At 35.3% G+C, this 18,795-nt stretch overlaps 1 protein-coding gene across 1 annotated transcript in view; it reads right to left on the reverse strand.

Annotated features, from left to right (window-relative positions):
* Nipbl (NIPBL cohesin loading factor) overlaps positions 1–18,795 on the reverse strand; it is a 175,198-nt gene that overhangs the window by 66,752 nt on the left and 89,651 nt on the right. Inside the window, exons 6-10 of the mRNA XM_045132157.1 lie at positions 18,368–18,519; positions 13,260–13,420; positions 12,438–12,534; positions 9,900–10,532; positions 1,110–2,735 (exon numbers count right to left, since the gene is read on the reverse strand). Coding sequence (XP_044988092.1) covers positions 1,110–2,735; positions 9,900–10,532; positions 12,438–12,534; positions 13,260–13,420; positions 18,368–18,519 — 2,669 coding nt within the window. The remainder of the gene's footprint in view (positions 1–1,109; positions 2,736–9,899; positions 10,533–12,437; positions 12,535–13,259; positions 13,421–18,367; positions 18,520–18,795) is intronic.

Raw genomic sequence — 18,795 nt, forward strand, 5'->3', positions numbered from 1 at the left:
CAATGCTATCAAATTAAATTCTCTGTGATGATAAAAATAAACATTTAAAAATTTAAAATATTACTTAATTTATACTAATTTCAATTTAAATAGCCACGAGAGGCTATTGACAACCATTTAAAAAAAAGACACAGGTATTTAACACAAGTTTAAAAGAAGACAAGATTATATTTTCTTCATAAACTGTCATTATATTCACAGTACTTAAGCTTCTCATTGCTCTGTAATAATCTTAATTGAGTAATTCAATTCAGCAACTATGCAAAATTTATAGCAATACCACCTGTACAAACTTATAATTAATATAATTCAATTTAAAAATCACTCCCTACCTAGCTTTTCATATTTTTGAATTATAAAACATTTCATTAATTGCCTCCCCAGAAAATCTTTTTTGTTGTTGCTGTTCTCTGAGGTAGGGTCTCTCTTTAGCCCAGGTTGATGTGGAACTCACTCTGTAGCTAAGGCTGGTCTCGAATTTACAATGATCCCTTCACAGATTACAGGCATGCACCACCATGCCTGGCCCCAGGGGGGGAATTTTTCTTTTTTTGAGGGAGGGAGGAAGGTAGGGAGGAAGGAAGGAAAAAATATAAAGCTTCTCATATATTTTTCTTATTATACAAATTCAAACTATTCAATAAACAGTGTATGTAATAAAATAAGACACTTACTAGTTCTAAAAGAATTAATAAAACTGGCTCCTATAAACCATAACTTCACTGTGATGTTACATATAAAAATTCAGTTTATTACGTCACTGTAAAATGGTATATCTCCTCAGACAAGGTATCTTGTAAGAGTTAAATATGTATATTCCAACATCATTCACTTAACAAGCAACTTTCAGAAATACATGCAGCAACTAAATGGCAAAAAAATTTCTTAAACCAGATTAAAATTCAAATTATCCTGAGTAGGTTTGGGGGGGGGGGGTCACCAAACACTTTTTGCTCATACTCCTGAGAGCAATTTCATGTTGCTTTAAATAAACATTTCACTCTTATATGGCAGCCTTTTCATTTTTTTGAGCATTTCCACTGTTTATATTCAACAACTTTTAAACTTAAAGCTGATTAGAATAGAAGTAATATTAGAAATATTCTTACCTTTATTTGACTTTGATGGCTTATTCTTGATAGATTTAAGAGAACTTCTTGATTTATCCTCTCTATCTTTAATTAGTTTCTGGACATCATCCAAAGACAGCTTTTGCAGAACAACTACGGGCTTAGCTCCTTTATTTAGATCTTCAACTAATCCCATTTTTTCTACTTTGTCTTTCTGCTCTCCTTTCAAGTCCATTTTCTTTGTTTCCTGAGTAATATTGCCATCTTTATCCCTCTTGATTTTTGGAATGACAAAATTTTTTAATGCACCAGACCTTCCCCCCAACAAATAACTTGGAAATTCAGCCTTATTGTCAGAGTGTGTTTTATTACTCTCTACTTTACTTCTGTTACTCTCTGTCCTTTTGTCATCTTTACTATTTGGCGATCTAAAGCCAGGTTTATCAGGTCTTGATTTGTTACAATCACCTTGTTTAACACGAGGACTGTCAGGTCTTGATTTTTGTTCCCCAGAAGATGGTCGTTCCCTTGAGTCCCCTGATTCATGCCTGTGCTTTCTTTCTAATTTTTCAGTTTTTGAGCCATCAGATTTAATGCTATGTTCATTTCTACTAGAAGATCTCAAGGTTTCTGGTCTTCGAATCCTAGACTGATCACCCCGATGTCGCTCGGACTCACCCCTGTCATCTGATTTTTGTTTACTATCATGGTCACGTCTTAGTGACTCAGAAATAGATCGCCCATCAGGTCTCTGCTTTAAGGCTTCAGCTCTTTCTGATTTTAACCGAGGCGAATCAGATTTAATGTCCTGTTTATGTTTAGACACTTCAGATTTTTTCTCTGTTGATGGCTTCCCAGAATCCCTTCTATTTTCATGTCTATGTTTTGGTGTTTCAGGTCGGCTTTCATTTTTTTGCTTTGGAGTTTCAGGCCGGCCCTCACCTTTTTGCTTTGGAGTTTCAGGCCGTCCATCACCCTTTTGTTTGGGGGTTTCTGGACGTCCATCACTCTTTTGTTTTGGAGTTTCAGGCCGGCTTTCACCCTTCTGCTTTGGAGTTTCAGGTCTTGATTTTGTTGTTTCTGTCCTGGTATTGTTTTGTTTGCTGTCATTTGGTTTTGTGTCACATAATCTATTTTCATTTTGTTTAGGCTCAACTATGGTACTCTCACTTTGTTTGGATTCTGCAGTTCTGCTTTCATTATGCTTAAGTTCTTCTGTTGGGGTCTCAATTTTAGCTTCTAACTTACTTTCACTTGATTTTGTATCCACCAATCGGTTTTCATTTGGTTTTGATTCTGACAACCTACTTTCATTTTGTTTCACATCATTCTTTGAAAGCTCAGGGTCAGACTTTTTTTTAGGAGTCTCAGGATGGTTTTCTGGTGTAGATTTAAGATTTCCAGTAATATCTTCCTGAAGAACAGAAATAGGTGCATCATTACACTGTTTGATTTCTTCAGGCTTTTTTATGGAGTCTGAATCCTGAGTTATAGAAGCCTGAGAGTCCACTCTTCCTGCCTGATGAAGATCAATGCTAACCATTAATGCTGGCCTTGACCCATTTCCCGTAGAACCCGTCTCCTGAGAAGCTGGTCTATTACCTCCTGTAGCACCCCCAGCCTCCTGTGGGTAAGAATCTTGTTTTCTTTTTTTCAAAGGTTTATCTGAAATTTAAAGATGAATATTTAACATCAGTAATAGATATACAATCTAATGAAAACCATAATGACTATCTTTTAAAAGTAGTAACGTTTTAGAATGCACTGAATGCAAATGCATAAGAATAAATAACAGTTTTAAAATCAGTTTGAGATCTCCATGCTTAGTGACAAATGTAAAAAGAATTTTACAGCATTTTCTGAGCATGCAAGATTATGAAATAAATAGAATTTATAATAAACATCAATTTGTGTTTATGTAAAGAAAACTCATTTTTAAAATTAAGATAGTTATAAGTCACATATATTCACTTAAACTTCCTTTAGTTGTTAGTACGTACATGTATGATATATATCAAAAAAAGAAAGAAAACATAAGTTATATCATTGAAAAGTAAATAAATGAAGAGAACAAAAATCCTAATAATTTGCCACTAGTCTTTGATATAAAAATCAAAATTTTCAAGGGGTTAACAGAATTTAAAAGCTAACACAAAAAGAATCAAAAGTAAAATTTAATAAGACTAGGTAATTATCAGAAATCTGTAAAATCTTTCTAACACTACAATACAATAAAATGTCAAGGGACTTTTAATAGCTACGTGTGGTTTTTTATTTCTCCCCTCCCATGCATGATTCTGGTTCTAACTCAAAAGATCCCTGGGTCACTTTATATAAACTGGAACTCTAGTTAGTTCTTAAGAACAGTTATATTATAATAACTTGATGTACTGTTTATTTTATTTACTTGTTAAACTGCTTGATTATGTTTTAAAAGTCACTTTTAAGTTATTTTAACAAAAAAATCTCAAAATTTCCTTACAGTATTCACTAATTTGATATATCATTTTAAGGAATACAGTATCACAAAGTAAAAAGTTCAAACTGACAAGTGAAAGACATTTCTTTATTGTAGGGAAACAAGTTCTGAAAAAAAAATTTTAATGGCTATACCTCTTTTTTTTTTTCTTTAAAAAGGTGTGACTCAGGTTACATGGGGTACTGGAGAATCAAGCCTGAGTCCTTAGGCTTAGCAGGTAAGTATCTTTACCACTGAGCCATCTTTCCAGCCTTAACTTACCTTTTTGTCATTAAAATGAAAATTACACAAGTTAGTCAATTTTGAAAAAATTATCTTCAAATTAAACTATATATTTTATAAATATTTATAAAAGAAAAGATATATACTTAAGCAATCCATTAAAGTTAAGAAATCTTATTATTTCTATTATACATTAGATATTGATTAATACAAAGTTTTGTTCTTGGTTTTTTTTTTTTTTTTTTTGAGATAGGGTCTCACCAGCTCAGGATGGTGTGGAACTTGCTACGATGCCCAGGCTGGTCTCAAAAATAAAAATTTATTTTTTATTTTTAAAATTTTTATTAGCATTTTCCATGATTATAAAAAAAAAATCCCATGGTAATTCCCTCCCTCCACCCCCAAAATAATTTTTTTTTTTTGTTTTTGTTTTTGTTTTATGAGGTAGGGTCTCACTCTGGTCCAGGCTGACCTGGAATTAACTCTGTAGTCTCAGGGTGGCCTTGAACTCAGGGCGATCCACCTACCTCTGCTTCCTGAGTGCTGGGATTAAAGGCGTGCGCCACCACGCCCAGCCAAAATAAAAATTTTTAATGTTTATTTTGTTTATTTATTTGGAAGGGGAGAGAGAACTGAGAGAGAGAGAAAGAGAAAGATAGAGAATGGGCATGTGGGCATGCCAGGGTCTCTAGTCACTGCAAAGAAACTGCAGATGCACACACCACTTAGTGCATTTGCCTTTATGTGAGTACTGGGGAGTCAAACCCAGGCTGTTAGGCTTTGCAGGCAAGTGCCTTGACCGCTGAGCCATTCCCACAGCCCCAAAATATTTTTTTAATTATTTGAGACAGAGAGAAAGAGGCAGACATAGAGAATGAGTGAGTATGGGTGTGCCAGAGCCTCCTGCCACTGTAAACAAACTCCAGATACAGTGCCACTTTGTGCATCTGGCTTGGCAAACAGTGCCTTTAACTACTGGAGCCATCTACCAGCCCTGTGTTTTCTAACTTCTGATCTTAATTACCTCAGCTTCCCAAGTGCTAGGACTAAAGGTGTGGGCCTCCAAGCACAATCTTAGTTCTTTGTTTCCTTTATTTTTTTTGTTTTTTTAAGGTAGGGTCTCACCCTGGCTCAGGCTGACCTGGAATTCACTCTGTAGTCTTAGGTGATCCTCCTGTGTCTGCCTCCCAAGTGCTGGGATTAAAGGTGTGTGCCACCAGGCCCTACTTAGTTCTCATTTCTATAAAATCAGTATTTTATCACTGCTATAGATATTTTAAGACAATATTTCATTTTTATTCACATATTAGAAAGAGAGGGAAGAAAGGAGGGAGGGAGAGAGAGAGAGAGAGAATGAAATGGGCACGCCAGGGCATCTAGCCACTACAAACGAACTCTAGATGCATGTGCCACCATGTGCATCTGGCTAATGTGGGATCTAGAGAATCAAACCTGTACCTTTAGGCTTTACAGGCAAGTGCCTTAGCAGCTAAGCCAGCTCTCCAGCCCTGCTAAAGGTATTTTTGAAGATGCTTAGAGCATTCATATTCTAATTTACTTGCACTATGCATTTTTTTTCTGCTAGGTAGCTCTGAAGTATCTTTTATTTTTTGTGAATCTGTATAGATTTCTTTTGTCTATTCACTTATGTCTTCTTTGTATTTTAATATATACCTAATTATGGAAAGTCATCTCTGTGAACAAGAATTTTAGTATTGGGATATTGATAAAGTACCTTTAAGGTCCTCTCAGCATCAGGAACCTTAAAATAAGCTATCAGAATTCACCATATTCCTCAAGAAAATGTACAGAAAAGGGTTATTTTAAAATTAGCATTTGCCTTCTAAATGCAGGTATTCTGAGGGTAAGATTCAGCTTTCGAGAAATTCTGAACTCAATTACATTTAGTAGAAACAAATGGTATTTAAATTTACTACATATGAAAACTGAGAAGTAAAAGAAGAAAAGTCACAGCAATTGTATGCACAATAGCCAATTAGGCAAAATGAAAATATCCCATACCCAAACCACAACACAGGCTCAGTGACTCATTATACTTGTACCAAATCTCAGTGTTTATTTCAAATCATAGTAACACAGGTTAAAGATCCCTTATTGGAAATGAGCTGGACAGAATTATTTCAGACTGTGAAATATATGCATGAGCCTTCCCAGTTGAACTGCCCTGATCTGAAATTTTAAATTCATACTGTTTTGAAACTTGATATCCAAGAATGTTTATATTTCAGAGCATTTTGGATTTTTTGGATGAGGGATGTTCAACCTATAATTTAATTCTTAGAAGGGTTACAGTGCAAGAATATTTTAACATTATAGAAACATTAATGAGGAAAGGCCATTCCTTATACATATATCATGGCAAGTGGACCTTGGGAAAGGGTGAAATAGGCAAAGATAAATAAAAATAATTCTCTTTGACAAAATGGAGGAATTTTAAGCATATGATGAGACATTAATGCCTGTGACTGGTCATCACAGAAGCAAAGTTGAAGTCTTCTAAAATCATACAGTTACAGATATAAAAAGTAGGAGTAAAATGTTTGAAAGGTTTTTTTGTTTTTTGGAATACTGTATTAGGTTACACAATTAACTCTGAGAGAGAAAGAAAAAGAGAAAGAGATAGAGATAGAGATATATTAATACCCAGCAACCAGAAAAGTGTTTCCTATGTGTGGAACCAGGAGGATATATTAAGTTTTGCCATAATCTAGGGAAACTATTTAAAGCTAGTTTATTCCTTTTCTTGAGTTTTGCAATTCCTGATTATATTTGCTAAACTTTATTGGCTTATTGGCAAACAAACTCAGACTCTAGCACAGAGCTCTCTATAAAACTACATAGCCAGGTAAGTAGTTGAGTCTGTTTCTTACTACCAGAAATACAACAGTAAAGGATAAGTTCTCCTTGTTCTGTTTTAGAATATATTAAAACTCAAATTTAGAATCCAGTCCTAAAAAGCAAAAATAATGGTAAGTTACTTATTAATTTCAAAGAGATATTTTACCTCTGAAGGGCTGATTATACAATGACAATTTTTAGCTGAATTTCACTTTTTATGACCCCACTTACAACCCTGGAAAAACACATACACAAATTTTAATCTTTCTAAAATCGCGAGAGAATTTGTCTATGAAATAATAGGAATATGGCTTTCAGAAAACAACTCAGAAATGAAAACTCCAAGAAGGTCAATAAAAGCTACATTAGTCCTTTTACAGATAATTCTGTATCTTCACCAAAACTTTTTTGAGTTTTTCAGTTTTCTTTGTTATAGCCATATAATCCCAGATTATAGAAACAATTATTTAAAAAATATATATATATGAGAGAAAGAGAGAGAGAGAGAGGGAGGGAGGGGCGGGGGGGGGGAGAAAATATGAATGAATATGGGTGAGCCAGGACCTCCAGCTACTGCAAACAAACTCCAGATGCATGTGCCACTTTGTGCATCTGGTGGCTTACATGGGTCCTGGGGAATTGAACCTAGGTCCTTTGGTTTCGCAGGCAAACACCTTAACTGCTAAGTCATCTCTCCAGCCCAAAATTATTTAAATAATTGAAAGAAAAATACATTTACAACTTTCTGCATGAACAGTATGTTGTTTTGGTAGATTTTATTCTCTCAAAGAAGTTAATAGTGATTCATTCATTAATATATAATTAAGCCTACTCAACCTTTATTTCATTCCACTTTTAAAAGTTCAATCTTTGGTTTCAAACCATATGATATAAAAAAGGTACAAAACAGTTAAAATCTTTGCTATTTCTTCTGTTTTTGTTCCTGTCGGCAACTACTAAAAATCATTTAAAGATTATATCCTCTTTTAAGAAAATAACTTGTCATAGCACAGATATGGACCACTTTGTATCTGGCATTACATGGGTGGTGGAGAATCAAACCCAGGCTAACAGGCTTTGCAAACAAGCACCTTTAAACACTGAGCCATCTCTCCAGCCCCTAATTTTGTTTATTTCTTATAAAACTTTCATAACATTCAAGAATTTTGGATAGATTAACATTATTAAGATAAGATCATCACAGGTATTACTGCTCTCTTCATTTGATATGCATATACTTGTATAAGAAGTCAGAAGCAATAAATAACACACATTACAACCTATGCCTTGAACGTCATACTCAGACCAAACAGAAAACAATGAGTATTGCTTATTTCATCCTTAACAAAGGCTTATGGAAAAATTACAAAATGCAGAAAATGTAAAGGAAAAGAGATATGAAAAACAGTATATAAAGCAAGGTGAACCAGACTCAGAAAGACCAGGAAAAAAGCATGTTTTCTCTCCTATGCAGACACTAGCTTTTAATGTATATGTGTATATATACATTTATGTGCCTATCAATCAGTGGGTGTGTGGAATATAAGGTATGAAACTAGAAGGAGACAATGAGGGGGCAAAGGTGGTGTTAAGGAAGAAGGGGCAATAAGATACATGTGACATGAAAGTAGAAAGGAGGCTGGGAGGGGTGAAGGGTAAAATGGGGGGTGGGGAATTAGGAGAGGAGGGAGGAGAATGAATTAAGACAAATTTTGCTTGAAAATGAAGTTTCAGCAATTTTTTTCACACTTATGATTTACTTTACAAGCAATATAATACAGCATTTTCTAAATACATTCCAGTTTTCAATAATACTAAGTCATTATGATAGACAAAAAATATAACATGGATCTTCATGATGTTTCTTAGAGTGAGAACAGTTATTTAGTAATGTTCCTGTCAATATAATGAACAAGACCATAAGTTATAATGAACTCCACTTAAAAGCTGTATTGGCCGGGCGTGGTGGCGCACGCCTTTAATCCCAGCACTCGGGAGGCAGAGGTAGGAGGATCACTGTGAGTTCGAGGCCACCCTGAGAATACAGAGTGAATTCCAGGTCAGCCTGAGCTAGATTGAGACCCTACCTCTAAAAAAAACCCCCCAAAACTGTATTGTATAAATACTAAGGAATAGAATGTAAGACTTATGTGCCAATATAGAATATAGTTAGTCATAAAACTAAATCATAAAGCATGCTTTAAGTGTGAATATTTGAATATGTATATCCACTTGTAAGGTCATCAAATTCATAAATTTCATTAGTATTATTAATCACTGATTTATTTCTCTTGCTTAAAATATTCTGGGCATTTTGTACCTATTGTTTCTTAAATAATTAAGAACTTACTAGAGATTTGCTTTTATTTGATTAGACATGAAGTAAGCTTCTAAATTTATAGGTATGCATTCAAACTCTACTATATACTAGTCATAAAAGGGAACATTTATTGTAATCAAAAATTAAATATTTTTAATTCTTAGGGTTTGTTATTTGTTATTAACTTAAAATATTTCATAATTTAAGGCCAGGTGTGGTGGCGCACACCTTTAATCCCAGCACTCGGGAAGCAAAGGTAGGAGGATTGCAGTGAGTTCAAGGCCAGCCTGAGACTACATGGTGAATTCCAGGTCAGCCTGGGCTAGAGTAAGACCCTACCTACTTAGGAAAAAAATAATCATAATTTAATGACTAAAATGAAACATACTAGTTAGAAGAATTCTAAACCAAGTAGAAAAGTCAATGCCTAACAAACATACATATAAGCTCTCCTAAAACTTTTGTGCTTAAAAAGTTTCTTTTTAAAACAGGGTCTTACTCTTCAGACCAGGTACCCTGGAACTATGTACCAGCCTGGCCTCCATTTTTTCAGCAATCCTCTTGCCTCAGCCTCCCATGTGCTGGAATTATAGGCATGAACCACCATACCTACTTTGTATCTGTCTTAGAATTATTTTTTGGTAGTTAACAATGTTTTGTTAGAAACTTATTGAAGATGTACAATTCTATTAGCATAACCTAAAGAAAATACATGAATATTTAAATAGTAATACTAATTTTAGTAGAACAGAATAAGTAAAATCACACAGTACACAATAGTTAATATACAGTAGATGATAACTAAATCTGGGATAGTAGCTTCAGATAAAAATAAAAGTAATTTAACTTCTGCGGTATAGTTATTAGCAAAATAATGTACGTAAGGAAAGACAGGAAGAATTAATCATACATTTACCAAGATGATGATGTGGTAAAAATAAGATCTTACCTTTATCTTGAACTTCTTTAGAAAATCGTTCCCTTTCAATGGCTGATTCCCTCTCTATTCGCTCAATTTCAGCCAATGCATCCAATTCCACTTCATCATAGATAGGTCCCTGTTGTGATACTTGTTGCTGTTGCTGATTTTGTACCACAGAAGTCTGGGGTTGTTTTGTAGAAACTGAAGTGTTCTGTTGTAAAACAGGCACTTGATTTGCTGGAAGGAATGCTGTTTGTTCTTGCTGCGACAAACACTGAGCAGCATTTAGTGGGCGGTTTATATCCTGTGGAGTAATGGGTGTTTTTGAAGTCTGTCCTGGATACTGCACATTAAAAGGAATTTCATTTTCTGAAACATTGCTATTTTCCATACCAGAAAGCATATCCTCTTGCTGGTCCATATCTGAAGACCTTACACGAGAAAGTCTTAATGTAAGTTTAGTAGAGTCCTTGGTTGGAGAAGTAATTATATCATACATTGCAGCTTTCTCACTCTGTTCTTTTTCATCCTTGCCTAATTTTATTTTCTTCTGCTTTTTTTGTTTTCTTTCTGGAGAATCTAGTAAGATGTCTGGTGGAACATCTCGAGGTGAGGAACAAGGTAGAGACTGAGATTGTAGAATTAAAGGTGGTCTTGATCCTAGGAAAACAACAGAAATAAACTGTTGTGCCAATTTAACATTTTTCTTTTAATCTGATAGAAATATAAAGTAAGTGACAGCATAGTAGTTAGGACAAACATTACAAAATAATCTAATCCAGTGCTGGAGAGATGGCTCAGTGGTTAAGGCTCTTGCCCGCAAAACCAAAGGACCCTGATTCGATTCCCCAGGACACACGTAAGCAAGATGTACAAGATGGCACATGCATCTGAAGTTTGTTTGCAGTGGTTGGAGGCCCTGGTGCACCCAGTCTCTCTCTTTCTCTCTCTCTCAAAAAAAAAAAAAAAAAAAAAAATCACCGAAAAATCAAATTAAAATAACTAACAATATACTTACTCTATAAAACTTGTTGGAAAGCAACTTCATAAACTCAAGTTCAGGCTACTGATAAGTAATATATTTATGGAATTGTCTATTCTGTTTCTACTTGAAGTTTTTCTTCCTTCCTATCATCTGTCTGTCTGTCTGTCTGTCTGTCTATCTCCATCCATCCACCCCCCCCCCCGTTCTTCCTTGAGTGTTAGAAAGTGGGCTGATTATTGAGAACAATTATTTAGATTCTTTTGTTACTCTTTCCCAGCACTCATAACTAGCTTTTGTTTGTTTCTTTCTTGAGGTAGGGTCTTGCTTCCCAAGTGCTGGGATTAAAGCTGTGCGCCACCACACTGGGCATAAACAACTTTTTTTTTTTTTTTTTTTTCCCCGAGGTAGGGTCTCACTGTAGCCCAGGCTGACCTGGAATTCACTATGGAGTCTCAGGGTGGCCTTGAACTCACAATCCTCCCACCTCTGCCTCCCGAGTGCTGGGATTAAAGGCGTGCGCCACCACGCCCGGCTCATAAACAACTTTTTACCCTGACAAAAGTTAAGTGATTTAGTACTTAAGTTCACTGGCTAATTTAGATAGTTTACTCTGGAGTTAGAGAGATGGCTCAGAGGTCAATAGCACTTGATTGCAAAGCTTGATGGCCCAGATTCAATTCCCTACTATCCATGTAAAATAAAGCCAGATACACAAAGTGACACATGTGTCTGGAGTTCATTTACAGTGGCAGGAGGTGCTGATATGTCCATATTCACTCACTCTCTGTCTCTCTCAAATCAATAAAGATATTTTTTAAAAAGAAAATCTTGAGCTGGGCATGGTGATGCACACCTTTAATCCCAGCACTCAGGAGGCTGAGGTAGGAGGATCACTATAAGTTTGAGGACAGCCTGGGACTACAGAGTGAATTCTAGGTCAGCCTGGGCTACAGTAAGACCATACCTTGATCCCTCTTGTTCCCCACACCCCCAGAAGAAAATCTTAGGCTGGAGAGATGGCTTAGCAGGAGCTTGCCTATGAAGCCTAAGGACCCAGGTTCGATTCTCCAGTACCCATGTAAGCCAGATGTACAAGTTGGTACATGCATCAGGAGTTCGTCTGCAGTGGCTAGAAGCCCTGGTGTGCCCATTTTCTTTCTCTCTCTCCTCTCTATCTTTATATCTGTCCCCTTTTCTGCCTCAAGTATATAAAAAATTTTTAAAAAGCAAATATTGATAAAGGAGTAGAGAGACCAGATTTTGATGTCAATAACAACGCAACAAAAAAAGTAGGAGGAAAACAAGTTCAATATGACAAAAGGGTTTTTTTTTTGGGGGGGGTGAGTTTGGAGAAGACTGATCAAAGATTTCAAAGCGCTTGGGATTTCAAACAGGTTAAGAAGGCTATGGTTTTGGGAATTACCAGTGAAAATGATATTGGATATGTCTAAGAACACTATAAATAGTCCACAGAGATTTAAAAGAAGATAGATGACTTAATAGGAACAGATTTAAATTCCTTAATCTAGACCTACCTGAAATGTGAAATATGCTTAAGGAAATTTTAGTTATAATAATACCTTTAGGAGTTCCATCACTTCCAGCAGGGGAACACACTGACTGTGGAGACCGTAAGGGAAAGGATGCAGCATTCCTCATTGTTGAAGAATCACCACCCTAAGAATAGAATATCAAATTTATATCTTGAATGATAGGAGATACTTTATAGAAATCTTAAAGAGAACCAATAAAAGACATAAATTACTGACAGGTAAAGTGTTGAAATTCAATAGCATAATTCTTCTGCACTTTCCTGTTTTCTTCATGGTATATCTTAGAAGAATTGAAATTGTATCCAAAAGAATCAACAGCCTAAGCATGGCAATGAATAGAGAAAATTGGTATTACTAGTGTGCTCCATTGTGGTTTACGATTCTACAAAAGGAGCTGTGAATATTCTATGAGGTTGTAAATGTCTTGAAAGCAGAGTCCACTGTCATCTGTTATCCTTAGATATGTATGTGCAGCTTACATAACAACGGCCAGATCCATAACAAGATAAATTTCCAATATGTGAAATATGTATTACCAAGATGTTAATTATTTTTGGGGGGTGGGGTGAGATGGGAACCTTTGAACAAATCTTAAAGGAAAAAGTCAAATAGTAACAAATAACAGTTCATTATGTCAAAGAATATTTTGGTTCAAGTACTATTAAAACTGAAATTTAATTCTGCTCTACAGACTACTCTGTGAGAACAGGAGTGATATTCATAGTTCGATTCTTGGGATCTAGTATAATCCTTAATATATAGATAGCCTTTACATTGTTGAATGAAAATACTAGGCTATGCGACTAACATTAGAATTATTACCTTAATGAAAACCAATACATTACATACTTCGCTACTTAGCCTGTGCACCATGTGTAGGTAGTCATCACTTGAGCCATGTCTAGGGTTATCAGCATGATGATTAGCTGAATTTCCAGATAATGGACCAGAAACTTTGTTATCGTGGATGTTTCTCAAACCACCTGCACCAATGGGACTTGATACTGATGCTGCAATAAGAATAATTTTTTTGTGTGTGAAAATAAAATGGTGAAATTCATAGAGAATAATTATAAGAAATACTTTTTAAAAAGTACTTTAAACACTTAGAACCTATAAAGAATATAATGAACATTCATATTCATCCTCAGCTATATAGCAGGTTTGAGGTCATCCTGTGTTACATGAGACTCTGTCACAAAGAAACCAACCAACCATTAATGAAATACTCATATACTGAGTATGCAAGCCGATCCAATCTTAACATGGTGTCAGATATCATTCAAATCTATTTTTTTTAAAAGTATAACATAACAGATATGGGTGAAACTCCCTAGTTGCTTTTTCTTCTACTTCTCTTTACACTATACCCTAGAAAAGAATAATTTGACTTTACGGTTAACTCTTACTACTTATTTCTCTATTTTTTTGAGGTAAATATATTCCTAAATAATATATAACACTGGTTTATATATAATGTGCTAAATAGTGTATTTGTAGATTCTAACTTGTTTTTTAACTCAATATTATATAGTGGTTTATCCATTATTATATATGCAGGTTTTTTTTTTTTTTTTTTTTTTTTTTGAGGTAGGATCTCACTCTGGTCCACGCTGATCTGGAATTCACTATGGAGTCTCAGGGTGGCCTCGAACTGACGGCGATCCTCCTACTGCTGCCTCCCGAGTGCTGGGATTAAAGGCGTGCACCATCACACCCGGCATATATGGAATTTTAAATGCATTTAAAAATAATTATAGCCAAGCCAGGTATGGTAGTGCACGCCTTTAATCCCAGCACTCAGGAGGCAGTGGTAAGAAGATCTGTGAGTTCCAGGCCACCCTAAGACTACATAGTGAAATTCCAGGTCAGCGTGAGCTAGAGTGAAACCCTACGTAGAAAAATGAAAAACCAAAGAAAAACAAGAAAAAAGAAAAAAAATACATACACACACATACACACACACGATATTCTTCAGAAACAGTATATTATATATCTATCTATTATAATATTGGATTATTTATATTGCTTAAATTTTTTGATGTCATAAACAATGATGATGTAAACTTTTGTACAAGAGATTTTATACATGTATATAAGGTTTAAGGATTAATACCAATGAATTACTAGATATGCATATTTTAAAGCTTTTTCTAATTACTAAGTAGCATTACTAGTCACTTAGGAGGTCCATTTGGACCATCAGTAATGTGTGATAATCTTATTCTCATAATTGTTTAACTACAATTTTTGTCTTTCTGAGGGTAGAAAATAACTCTGGTAGTCACTGTAATTGTTATTTCCTTAAGTACTAGTGAAGACAAGCATCTTTTTATGTGTATTAACATTCATACTCCCTATTTAACCCAGTTATAAAACAAGTCTGTTTTGAAAAGTAAACAAAAATAAAATTTATTTAAAATTTTTTATTTTTATTTATTTCAGAAAGAAAGAGGCAGAGAGAAAGCAAGAGATGGCATGTCAGGCCCTCCAGTTGCTGTAAACGAAAGCCAGATGCATGTGCCATTTTGTGCATCTGGCTTAAGGAAATGAGCCTTGGTCCTTTGGCTTTGCAGGCAAGTACTTTAACCACTAAACCATACCTTCAGGGTATAAAATATACTTTTAAGCACAGTGTGGGTCTGTGATCCATTTTTACTTTTTCTCCCATGTGGATAACTAATTGTCACAGCACAATTAAAGAAATCATTATTTCCTGTTTAGTTAGAATACACACACATTTTTAAAAAATTGCTTATGGGTATGTCCCTTCCATGGTGACTTCTACAATCTGAATTATTTTACAACAAAAGTAGCACAGACTTAGAAAAAAATCAGAACCCAGCCTGGTTGCACAGGCAAGCCAGGCATAGTCAGGAAGCTGAGGCAAGAGAGTAAGGCAATTTCAAGGATTGCTGGGAAGCAAATTTATAGCTAATTTGGGCAAATTAGTGAGACCTTGTCTCAAATTAAATTAAAAGTTAGAAAAAAAGAGAAAAAAAAAGACTTGGGTTGGGCATGGTAGTGTATGCCTTTAATCCCTGCACTTGGGATGCAGAGGTAGGAGGATCACCATGAGTTTGAGGCCACCGTGAGACTACATAGTAAAATTCAGGTCAGCCTGGACTAGAGTGAGACCCTACCTCACCCCCACCCCCCACCAAAAAGATTTGGAACTTAGAATATGGCTCAATGGTGGAGTGCTTGTCTAGCATGTCAATCCTCAGTATCACAGAAACAAACCAAAATTAGTATTAAGAAAAAAAGATACAGAACTGTTTTAGATTAATAGGCAAAAGGTGGGTTTGGTGGTACAGTCTTATTATTCCAGTACTTCAGAGGCTATGGTAGAAAGATCAAGGGTTCAAGGCCCCCCTGTAAAATCATGACCTCTTGTCTCAAAGGAGAGGAGAGGGAAGCCAAAGGAGAGACACAAGTACAATGTGTAGGAAACTAGATTAGAGTATACTTTGAAAAGAAAATATATACAGTAGAATAATATTTAAAACAAATAAAAATGGTGAAAACTGAATATAGATTGGATATTAGAGGACATTAGATGAGAACTATTTCAGGATTTTTTTTTTGTTAAGAAGTAAATTATGACAATGAGTATTTCTTTTCTTAAAAAAAAATAAACAACACTTTCTTCTTCTTGGAAGATATATTTAACGACGAAGTGTCCTGATTCTTGTTGGTAGAGGGGCCCATTGTACATGGCCAAACTTTCCTATGTAGTTCAGAATTTTCAGATGAAATTGAAGAATGCTTTGTTACCTTTTTTAATATTTTAACTGTCCTATTTCTGGATTCATTTTATCCCTTGTCAGGTTTTTTTAAAGTTTTTATTTTTATTTACTAGAGACAGAGGAGAAAGAGAGAGAGTGAGAGGGGGAGGGGGAGGGGGAGTGAAGGGGCATGATGCCAGGGCCTCTAGCCTCTGCAAACCAACTCCAGATGCATGTGCCACCTTGTGCATCTAGCTTACTTCAGATCTGGAGAATCGATCCTAGGTCTTTGGGCTTTGCAAGCAAGCACCTTAACTATTAAGCCATCTCTCCAGCATAGACTTTTTTTTAGGATAACTTGAATGTCTAGTCCCTGAGTAATAGACTTAATTTCTCAGTATTTGAACATTCCAAGAAATAACTCATTACTGAAAAGTCCTTAACCTATATTTCTCTTTTGATTTATTTTGAGAAAGAGAAACCTGTTTTACTTAAAAAAAAAAAATCCACTACAACAAACCATTACCTCAGTACATGCACTTTCCTACTTATACTTCTATGAACATGGATATATATATATATTTAAAGAACTCTTTTGACATTTGTCTTTTACCCTTTGTGTACCAGAGTATATTAAGAACTTACACATGTATTATAATAACTATATATATTAAACTCTTGCACAAGAGTTTTTTGTTTGCTTGTATGAGGTATGATCTCACTCTAGCTCAGGCTGATTTGGTACTCAATATGTAGTCTCAGGGCGGCCTTGAACTTGCAGCAGTGTTCCCTGAGTGCTGCCATTAAAGGCGTGTACCACCATACCTGGCAGAGTTTTTTATATATATATATAGCTTTTTAAAGATTTTATATGTGTATAAACTTTTATAAGAGTATATATGTATACACACACACACACACACACACACACATATAAAGTCTCCTTCAGTTAGTGGGCAAAATGATCTCAACTTGGAACTGGAAGTTGTTTTTTTATTTTTTTTGGTTTTTCAAGGTAGATTCTGGCTCTAGCTCAGGCTGACCTGGAATTCACTATGGAGTCTCAGGGTGGCCTTGAACTCATGGTAATCCTCCTACCTCTGCTTGGAAGTTGGCTTTTTTGTCAGATTATTGTGAGTATATGAGTCAAAAAAATTCTCAAATGAGTTGGGTGTGGTGGTGCATGTCTTTAATCCCAGCACTTGGGAGGCAGAGGTAGGATGATCACTGTGAGTTCGAGGCTATCTTGAGACTACATAGTGAATTCCAGGTCAGCGTGGACTAGGGTGAGACCCGACCTTGAACAAGAAAAACTCATGTGAAGGAAGTTTAAGCTCCATGTATAATAAAAGTAAGAACACATATACAAGAATTGATAACTGAGCAGTATTATAACTGATTAATGACAGAAGACAAAAAAAAATACATGTTATATTTCTGTCTTCCAATTACTGTTACTTCTTCAAATAAAGTACATAAATTTAAAGTAATAATAAATTCTTTAGTAGTGATGTAATACATCTCAAGGAAATATTTAAATGATATCTTAATGGAGCTCAACATTATGACACTGAGACTTAGAAACTGAGAACCAATAATCTAATTCTAGAAGATTTGTACCAATGACTATTAATTTTACCTGACAATACAAATAAACATTTTATTGAAAGTATTTCACATTATCATTATCTAGTTCACCAATAAACTTTATTTTCCCTTGGATTAGTGCTACTGTAAGAAGGAAGCCCAACTAAAAAAAAACCAAAACACCTGTTAATTTGATAACAAAATACAATAAACTAATCAAAGAGCCAAAACATAACTAGTCTGTTCACCTCAATGATAAATTCTCAAATAATAAATGTGTTATTTTTAATGACTTTAGCCACATGGCTAAAAGTACTTTTGAAAAATAAGTATGGTATATAGTAATTGATTTTGTGTTTTAAAAATTATTTTTGGGCTGGAGAGATGGCTTAGCAGTTAAGGCATTTGCCTGCAAAGCTAAAGGATCCCAGTTCAATTCTCCAGGACCCACATTAACCAGATGCACAAGGGGCAGGGGAGGGGCATACACCTGGAGTTCCGTTGCAGTGGCTGGAGGCCCTGATGCACCCATTCTCTTTCTCTCAAACAAATAAATAAAAATTATTTTTAATCCTTGCTTGAACTTCTTCAGGTATGCATCCAGTAGTTCACAGTTATTCAGGTAATGAACAGTGGTCTTACCTTGCTGCATCTGTTGGTGTGATGTGTAACTTGAAGGGTGGGAGTATGGCATGTATCCTGCAGGGCTTTGTGGGGCATATGGACTAGGCACTGGGCTATTTTGTTGTGGCATAAATCTGTTCCCAGAGCTTGTCTGTGGTGGCACAAACCGGCTAAAATCCAAAACCCAAATAAAGAATATCAGAAAAAGAAATAAACAAGCTATTCCTTGAAATTCCATGGAGATAAAATTCTCTGAACTCTATATAAAAAAAAATCAATGAGTAGAAGCTTGCAAAGTAGTCAAATAACATAAATCATTCACAACCAATAATCAAATTACACTAGCAGTTAAAAACTGAATTAGGGCTGTAGAGATGGCTTAGCAGTTGAGGTACTTGTCTGCGAAACCAAAGGACCCAGGCTCAACCCATGTTAAGCCAGATGCA

Source organism: Jaculus jaculus, chromosome 13 (assembly GCF_020740685.1).
Source record: "Jaculus jaculus isolate mJacJac1 chromosome 13, mJacJac1.mat.Y.cur, whole genome shotgun sequence".
In the NCBI taxonomy this organism is placed as follows: Eukaryota; Metazoa; Chordata; class Mammalia; order Rodentia; family Dipodidae; genus Jaculus; species Jaculus jaculus.